General features: G+C 34.4%; 1 protein-coding gene across 1 annotated transcript; it reads left to right on the forward strand.

The window, feature by feature from the left end:
- Positions 1–8,678: 8,678 nt before the first annotated feature.
- LOC145106468 (uncharacterized) lies at positions 8,679–9,293 on the forward strand. The gene has a single exon (XM_079043436.1). The coding sequence runs from the start codon at positions 8,679–8,681 to the stop codon at positions 9,291–9,293; it is 615 nt and encodes a 204-aa protein (XP_078899562.1).
- Positions 9,294–10,255: the final 962 nt, after the last annotated feature.

A 10,255-nucleotide genomic window follows, 5' to 3' on the forward strand; every position in this document is an offset into this window, starting at 1 on the left:
TTTTCATAACTGTGAAGTTTTCTTGGATCACCCTTATCCATCGTTGGAGGATCATTTTCATGAAGCCTCGGGATGCTTTGTATTTGAAGATGTTTCTCCATTTCAGCTTCAATTTCAGCCTTCTTTTCATCTTTCGATTTTTCCACAGCTATCTCTTTTCCTTTTCCCCTATCTGATTCTGATGGCTTAGGTTTTGCAGAACTTGAACTCCCACCACCTGTTGTTGAACCAATAACAATCCCTTTTTGAATATCTAAAAAATTATTTTGTGAAAACCTTTGTTGATTGTGTGTTCTAAAATTCCTTGATGATTGAGATGTATGAAACTTCTTTGTGTGATCATGTTGATTAAGATACTGAGACAAAGATGTGGTTGTTTTAAATTTAGATTTTAAAGAATTGTCTGGTGGTAAAGATTGAGACAAAGACTTTTGAGTTTGAGCGGAATTTTTTTGAATATCTGAATTTGTTAAAGACTTTGTCTTAACAGATTTAGACATTATCTTTTCAGTCTTTTTCTTTGTCAAATTATTTGGTTTCTTACGATTTTCCACAACTTGCCAAAAAAATTTATTTCTTGCTTGTCTTTTCGAAAGTCCATTTTCTTTCGAAAAATTTTCAATTAGATCCTTAAAATCTTGCGAATTGATTTTATCAGCTTGATTTGTATCAACAACATCTTGTTTTGAAACTTCTTTTGAAATTTCTTGTTTTTCAACCCATTTTCGTTGTGGTTTTTGTCTTTGAAAAATGTAGGAATTCTTTGTGAGATTATTTTCAACAGTGCTTTGAGTTGAAAAGAATCCTTCATCTAATGTTTTCTTGTTATCTTCTTCAACCATCTTGTTAAATTTAAGTTTAATGTTATCGACATTCCCAGCTGTGACAAACACTTGATTGGGAAAGATGACATCATCTGTGCACTTGAAATTTGGATACACAATTGTATTTGTTTCAAGATAATGAGCACCTTTTTCAGTCATCACTTTGTCGAAATTTTCTATGTCTCCATACACCTGATCTACAACAACTCGTGGAATATCTGTTTCTTTCGAAACATTCTTTTCTGACTTTGAATTGTTCGAAATCTCATCCTCGTCCTCATCATCACTACTATCAGTTTGACTATCTCTAACACTTACATGATTTGAAATTACAAACTTTCGAAGTAGAGGGTTTGTCAGTGTCAATCTTAACCATCAAATCATTACATATTTCTTTACCTTTAGACTTAGATGTGACATTAATGACAGACAACTGAGAACAATCGACACTTTCTTCTTCTTCAATTTCACTAATTTCGCTTATATTATCAGAATTATCTTCGATATCAGCAAAATTAGATTGAGAGTCAGATGTCGAATTCTCAATTCTTTTCAAAAAAATTTATTTGTTCAGTTTTGGTTAAAGTTTCATTCACAATATAAACTAGTTCATTTGCATCAAGACATTCATCAATTTTCACAATTCCATATGCAAACCTATAATCAGGAACTCTATCAACCTCAGCTATTGTTTTCTCACAATCATAAGACATGCTATCAACATTCTCTCTTTCGAAAACTAGAAAAGGTAATAACTTCCTATGTTGTTCTTTGCTTATATCACAAGAATGATGCAATGCAGTTAATTTTGCATACAATCTCTTAGCAGTGTTAAAATAGATGTTCCTTTGAGCTAATAACATCCTTACATCATTATTCAAATTTTCTCTATCACAATTAAGATTTTCCATTTGAAGCTCTAGATACTCTACTCTTCCTATTTTTGAATCCAATTGTTTCTGAGTCTCTAGCAATTGTGTACTATATTTCTTAGCCTCATTACTAGCAAACACAACAAGAGTATCGAAATAAGCAACATTATCATCAAAAGCAGTTATCTCAGAATCATAAGCTTGTAAAGGAATATTAAAAGATTGAAGAATAGAACGTACCTTCGTTGTCATTGGTGATTTATCTCCACTCTTGGTCACAAAACATAGACTAGTCACCACTTCTTCATCAATCTCCTCGAACCTTTCATACATTGCACCATGCGTAGGATTATGCATCTCATCATCATCTGATCCAGATGACCATATTTGATAGGTTCCATCATCCTCCACTTCACCTTTTGCAACCAGAGACATACCCTTTGCTTTTACTCGGACTTCCTCCAGACGTTCGACATAATATGCTTCATCTTTCACTTTTTTTTCTTTTCATCCTTCTTTCGAAGCATACAATCATTAGCCATGTGATTTGCACCGTGGAAATATTGATAATCGATTCAAGAGTCACCTTTGAGCTTCTTTTCGACTTTTGCATCATCAGCCTTCACATCATTCTTCTCAACCTTTTTCTTTTCATCACTCACAACTTTATTGACAAAACTTCCTTTACCATCACTTGGTTTCAACTTTGGATTAAAAGGTTTCTTGAAAAACTTATTTACTCTGTTGTTAGAGTAAAAAGCAAAAACCTCATCGTCAGAGTTCATCAAAAATCCTTCTTCATCAAAATTCTCTTACTCAAGTGTCTCCTTCTCAATAACTTTCAAAACCAAAGCTAATGGACCTCCCAGACTCGTTTTAGTCTCCTTAGCAATTTCATTAACTTCTCCTTCGTGAGTCTTCAACAAGTTGTATAGATCATTCAAAGTTGAAGTATCGAAACTCTGCTGAATTTTCACCATCAGACTAACATTCCTCCATTCCTTGCGAAGTCCCATGATGAATGTGAGATTCAACTCCATAGTTGACCTTGTGATTCCATAACGATTGCATTTGTAAATGAGTTCATTCAAGCGATCATAGTAGCCTTCAATGGATTCACCATCTTTCTGTTTGAACTCTTTCAACTCAACCAAGCACTGCTTCACTGAATTAATCTTCGTTTTCTCACTCCCTTGAAACTTCTCTTTGAGAGTATTCTAGATTTATTTTGCATATATACAACCACGGACATAGTTGTAAACAACAGGAGGCAATGCACCACGTAGCTCTCTCATGCATCTTTTCTCATTGTTCTTCAGCCTCGTAGATTGATCACTAACAGCTTGAGTTGAACCAGAAGTACCGATATTCTGAACATTTGGTGGAGGAAGAACATTACCAGTAATGCAATTCCAAAGCTCTTCATCCAATCCATTCAGATAATCCTCCATTCGATCAGCTCACTGATCATAATACTCCGGAATTAGCATAGGAATCTTCGTTGAAGATCCTAGCAGATGAGAAAAAGAGGTCATCGTATTCATGTTGAAATTCGCCATGGAAGTACGGACGTGATTTTCAGAAAAACTTGATGAATTTAACAAATGAATATATGAATTGAACAGAAATTCCAAATCGATCACTCGACTAAACAACTCAATTGCAGAATCAAATCACAACTGAAGATCAAAGATGATTTTCAGAACCAAAAGTGCGGAAACTTTTGAATCGAAATCACGACTCAAAAACTTATGACTCAGAATGAAAATCAAATCATTGCAGCATGATTCCTGCTCTGATACCAATTGTAGAAGTGTTTAATCGAGAATATGAATAAAATCAGAGTAAACAATGTAATCAAAACATGAGAAGTAAATAAGATCTGGTTTATAGCTCACTTATACTTTCAATGTACACAGAGTGTTCAAACATATGAATTGGAAAAAAAACCCTATCTAACCCTGAGTACAACTCCTATTTATAGGAGAACTGAAAGTATACAAAAAATATTAAGGACTAGACATTTAGACTTCGAACTTAAAATGCCTTAGTAAATAGATTACAAAACTTTCGAAACTGACTCAAATTATTTCGACACGTTACAACATATATTGACTCAACATAATAACTATTGTAAAATGACCCATAAACTATACATATTATAGTTTATAATATATGTTTTTTTGAAATGGTAAAAACTTTGTGTTTTTAACAACTTTGTATGTGACAGTTTATAAGTTTGGTAGTAACGTTATTTAGCATTTTTATGTAAAGTAGACATATAGTATATGAAAACATAATAATCAATTTATAATTTGAAACACAAGATTTCTTGTGTTTTACTTGTATCCACCCCCCTAAAACCTAGAAAAATCTTGGAAAAATGTGTGGGGTATGAACTCACCTCGAGTGTGATCACGGTTTAGATAACGAGATAAAAGGGTGATCTTTGATTTAAAATACGGGAAGGTGATCGTATCCTATGAGCATTAGCACATGATTCATATGTGTGTGTTAGTTAAACTGTTAAGAACACGTTGTAAACACTTAATCAATGGAGGAAATAGTACTTACTGAATTTCTTAAGGAATAATGTTGAAGAAGAAATGTTTCCTAGGGAAAACTTAATCTTTGTGATCTGAGAGAAAAGGAAGGCTTGAATATTGAGAGGATTTGTGAAGTATGTTAACTGAGAAAATGATTTTTGAAGGATCCCATTTCGTAACTTAAATAGGAAGGAAAAGATGAGGTTATGAGGTGATGCTTGCACTGGTATGCACAATTATCCTCTTGGAAAGCTAAACTACCTAATCAAGTGGCACCACTTGGCCACTTAATGGATGATTTCAGCCAAGAAGAAGTAGATTTTGGTCTAGCATGATGAATCCCTTAAACCCATTCACAAAATGAAGATTTCGGTCCTTAATGGGCCTTATACTTGAGATTTCGGTCTTGTAATCACCTAAGAAGGTGATTTCGGTTCTAGCTTCATAAAAGCAATAGATTTCAGTCCAAGGGTGTTCCAAGATTTCTCAAAACCGAAATCCTAAAGTAATATACAATTTCATGCTTTCAGACTTGTTATTTTGACTTGTGTTGATTCCTTTGATTCCTTGATGGTTTGTTGACTTTATTTTCCTTTCACTGATTCATTCCAACATGGTTTTCAAAGTGTGTATACATATGAACTTATATAAGCATGCTCCTTTGGCTTTCCATGTTCTATTGTAACAAGGTTACAATGTGGTTTCACTCATACTTAATACACTCATTGACTTTGCTCGACTCCAACTTTGCCAATTGTCACAATTTGTTTTTCTAAGACAACTTTAAGTGACAAAAAATTCATGTAAACTTTTGTTACATGAATAACAATTAAAAGGTTTCGTAGAAAATATGTATGAACTTATTTTTAACAAAAACAAAGTTATCCATATTTTCCAAAAACCAAGATTATCCAAATAATCATATATTATAACCAATCTTGCTAGATGGCTCTGATACCAATTTTTAGGATTATTATTCAAAGATTGTTTCTAAAACACAATATTTAGCAAGGAAGATTTACAATTTGAAAAACATAAAACTAGTTTTTATTCCCACCAAAGGATCTATTTGCAAAGATTGGAAAGAAAACAACAACCATAGATATGAAGAAAGTATAACAACCTTTTTGGTCCTTTGAATCATCAAAGGGAGGCTAGTAAGTTGATGGAGATGACAAAGATCCAAGAAAGAATCTATCTATATGTATCCACCCAGCAAGTGAGCTTTTCATCGGCAACATTTCCGTACACCTCCTTTTACTTTATATTAATAGTTTCTTTTCTTATCTTCTCTAAGTTTATTATCATTCGTGAGTTTCAAGTTCTGAGTTTCTAAGACTTCTACTCCTAAATTTTTTTTGTACATTGTCATAGTGTGATTATTGTTGATGAAGCCCATTAAGGAAGTTTAGGCACATATTTGCTTTTAGTGTTAATGAAGGATGCCAAAGTGGACCTACACAAGTCATGAACTGCATGCACCTCTAGTTCTCAGTTTGTACCATGTCATGATAAACCACATACGTAGTCATTATACCATGTCGTCATAAACTTTTGTATCTTCAACTTTTGATTTAGTTCAGTCATTCTATCAATTCTTAACAAAACATTTAAGTTATGTTGTTGCAGCGCTACATCAATATGTATTGCCCCTTCTTTAATAGCCAACCTAAATATAGTAGTACACCAATATCTATAAGTTTTTTTTCTAAGCATTAGATTATTATAGTTGTTGGCCACCTTTTTAGACTCCTAAATTAATGCCCCTATCCCTTTTGCATCTCACCTATAGTAATTGAAGTTTGTTTTTGTTTCTTTTATTGTGGCGTTGGCAATTGTTGATCAATTGGACATTCGACTTTTACTTGTACACTGATTGGGGTAGAATTTTCAGGATGATTAGGATCCTCCTCATATTGATTTTGTTGTTTTGGGAATAACATAGAGATAAGAATAACATTGATATATTGATCTTTTATAAAGTTAAGATCCATGTCAAGGAACCCCAACAAACCTTAGGTGATATTTTGTTGAAAAAATGGTCTCAAAGATACCTAAAACTCTCCCAATGATGAATAACAAAGAAATAAGAAAACAAGAATATATGTTTTTTTTCTAAAAGCATAGAAAAAAGAACATGGGCATCTATAGAAAAAATCCATTATATGATAAATTCTTACAACTATGTAGACTAATCTCTCAAGCCTCCCTAAAAATAGATTAGGACCGTCCGAAGTTTTGAATAACATTTTTCTACATTCTAAAGCAATAGAAGAAAAGAAAAAAATCAAATAATTAAATTGTATTTGATTAGAGCACCTTGAAACCAAACCTTGGATTCCTTTTATAGGCTTAAAGACCACTCTATCTTTTTACCTGCTACCACTGTGGGACAAAAAAAGACTTTCTTTCATATCATCTAATATCTTAACCAATTCATTAAGTTGTGGTGAATATGATATAGGTTTATAGGTTTATTTAGCCATGGTCATTCCTATATAAACTTGATTATTGTTGATTCTAAGCTAAATTATTTCAATCTAGTATTCACCTAAGCGTTGATGCTTCCCTAAAAGTAGTTGGTGTTGTTGACTAATTGTTTTTATAATCAAATGGCGATATTCAACATCTTCAATGAGTTTCCGATAATCTTTTTCGGCCAACATCAAGTTTCCAGAAAAAACAATACATAAATATGAAACTCCATATTTTGAAATCCAGATCTGAACAAAAACAAAAACATTATGAAGCAAAATGAGGTGCATATGTTCATGTGTTGGGGAGAAGGAGATGTTTTTGATTGATTCCCACAACACAAATCTAAGACGAGCACAAATCATGTAGAAGGAGATGTTCTTGATTGATTCCTACAACAAAACCCATACAAACATGATCTTTTGGTGCTATCATAAGATGAAAAAAGGAAAACATTCATCACATACCAAAAATCTTTAAAATCATTAAAGAGAAGATCCATTGTATTTCTCACCCCTAATAATGAATTTCATTTGAGTTTTATTCCATTAAACAATACGAAGCAACAAAAAATAATGGAAATCAAATTCCTAAAAAAATTGATATATTGTTGTTCTAGTTTTGTAACTACAAATTTTCACCCCATATTTGCATTTGAAATGTTTCCTTTCGATTTTTTGTTTTTTTTTTTGGGAAATCTTCAATGAAGTCCTAATATTTTGGGTCAGTATACGGTTTAATCCTAATTTTTATTTTTTGAACAAAAAAGTCTCAATTATTTTCTATTTTGCTCAAATTAACAAAACAATCCCTATTTTTTTCTTCAACGAAAAACACATCATTTTTGGTCTCTATGGCTTACCCAGATCTGAAGTTTAGTCCCTAAGTTCAAAAAAATTCACAGATGGTCCATGTGCTTTCAAAATTTTTGATGTTTGGTCCTTAAGCCTCAATCCATTAAGTTTTGTATGTGGGCATTTTCATCATTTTCAGGTCATAACTTTATGGTTTGGGCTATGCATGGTTTGGTTGGGTTTTGGTTGTGTATGTAGCTAGTTGCTTAGTGTTTGCGGTTGTGAGGGTGTTCACGGCCGTGAACTTGTTCACGGTTGTGAGGGTGTTCACGGCCGTGAACAGGTGAACCTGTTCACGGCCGTGAACCCCATTTGCAGTTGGTCTGATTGGTATAAATAGTGTCAGAATGTGTCAGTGTAAAGGTTGTTGTCAGTAGTACTGTTCACGGCCTAGTGTGTGTATCAAGGGTGTACTAGACGTTTTTGAGATATTAACGTGTGCATGCTTGTTTTGATCCTTCTTCTACTCCATTCTTACTTTGTTTGATTGCTATTTGTTTGATCACCGGTTTAGATCCTAAGAATCAGGACCTTACAATTGGTATCAGAGCAAGTCCGGTGTCAAACTCGTTTTTGGTGTTTATGGCTACAAGTTCTTCATCATTTTCGTGGTTGTTTCGAGCTCATTTGTTGGAAATTCGTTTTCGATCAACATTCAAGGCTATTTAGATCAGAATTTACTCGAAAAATCTGTTGTTCTTTGGTGTTTGCGGTTCAATCCTGTTGAAGAGTGTACGACCGTAAACTAGTATACGACCGTGAACCACTCAAGACTCTTGACCGTGAACTGCATTGTGACCGTAATCCCTTCATTGGCTGTGGAAACTTCATCTTGACTGTGTGCGGTCGTGAACTACTGTGTACAGCCGTGAACAATGTACGGCCGTGAACAATTTACGTCCGTGAACCTCGTATTTGTTATTTGAACATTTTTCGTTTTGGTACTTTACTTTTTAGCTTGTTTGTTTAATCAATTCAGAAAAACCAAAAACAAAATGGATTCACAAAACTCATCAATTCATCATGAACTTGATTCCATTATTGGTACAACTACGCGCATTCCACGCTTGTTATCTGCTGAGGGTTTCCATAAAAGGGAAGTACCGCATGGAAAAATATATCAAGATGAAAGATTTTAAGGTTTGGAGATGTATCTTGAAAGGACCAACCAGAATCACCATATCACTCCTGAATGGAACAATTGTTGACAAGAATATTGAAGAGTATACTGATGAAAAATTTGACAAAGTTGAACTGCAAGAGAGGGCACTTGCTACACTCACTATGGCTTTGTCACCAGAAATTGCTCAGGGCTTTTGTGAATACACATCCGCAAAGGCACTATGGGAGGCACTAATTGAAGTCTATGAAGGAAATGAAGACATGAAACAGAGCCGCCAGGATATGCTTAGACAAAAGTTCAACATGTTCAATCATATCTTGGGAGAATCTCTTGAGACTCAACTGCAGAGGTTCATCACTCTTACAACTGAGATGAACTCTGCAGAAATCATGGTCACAAGGTCTGAAATTAACAAAAAATTGTTGAATTCACTGCCAAAATCATGGGACATGAATATGTCGGTAATTAAGAAAACAAAAGACCTTAACAGTTTGAGTCTAGCGGAAACAATGGCAATTATCAAAGCTTGTGATCTTGATGACAAGCAAAGGGAAATCAATCACGTCAACTCATACTCCACAGCTAATCTCAGAATTTAATCCAACAATGCTTTTTCATCCTTCACCACTTCTCAAGTCCAGTCGTTTGTTGCTCCTCAACCCTCAATATATGCCATTCCATCCATGCAAAGTGTTCAATCTCCAGTTTCAAATCTACAAGTTGCTTCCTCTTCAAAAACACTGTTCCAGTTCTTGCTCCCAAAGAAAATGATGAAAATTTAACTCTTGCTACCGGTCTTGTCAACTGCTATTCGTGGCTGGAGAGCTACCTCCTCAACTATCTTTTGCTGATTTAGATCAAATTCATCCTGAGGATGTTGAGGAGATGGACATTACATGGCAAATTGCTATGGCAGTGTTCAGGGCCAAACAGTTCTCCAAGAAGACTGGTAAAAATAATTGGGGAATGAATGCTGAAAAGAAGGTGAGTTTCAACAAAGGAAAACTTCACTGCTTCAACTGCCATGAACCTGGTCATTTTGCCAGAGATTACCTAAAGCCTGATAGGAGGGAAAATAGTGAAAGAACAATGGTGCCAGTGAGTAGCAGCAGAGGAGCTACCATCAACAACCAGACCGTGAATCTCGCTGTGGTGGCTCAGTCGTTTGACTGGGAGGACCAAATTCAGGCTCTGAATATTTCGGGACCTGAAAATGCGCATCTTGCCTATATCAATGATGTTATTGAAGGAGAAGCTGAAATAGATCCAGAGGCGGAAATGATGGAACTCCAATTTGCATTCATGGTTCAAACTACGCCAGAGCCTGCAAAGCCAGAGGTCAGTGAAAATACTTGTTCTGAATCTTGTATTAAAACTATCAATTTTTTACGTGAACAGGCTGAATTGATGCGTAGAGAGATTGAGGATCTAAAATATGAGGGATATCAACTAAGGAAAGGCCAGAAACCATTGAAAGATCAATTAGAGGCCAATACAAATGACTATAAGAAATTACATGTAGATTATAGTGAAAAGTGTGTTCACTATAGATATCTTAAAA

Source organism: Lactuca virosa, chromosome 4 (assembly GCF_052849685.1).
Source record: "Lactuca virosa cultivar CGN04683 chromosome 4, Lactuca_virosa_CGN04683_v6, whole genome shotgun sequence".
NCBI classification, from domain to species: Eukaryota; Viridiplantae; Streptophyta; class Magnoliopsida; order Asterales; family Asteraceae; genus Lactuca; species Lactuca virosa.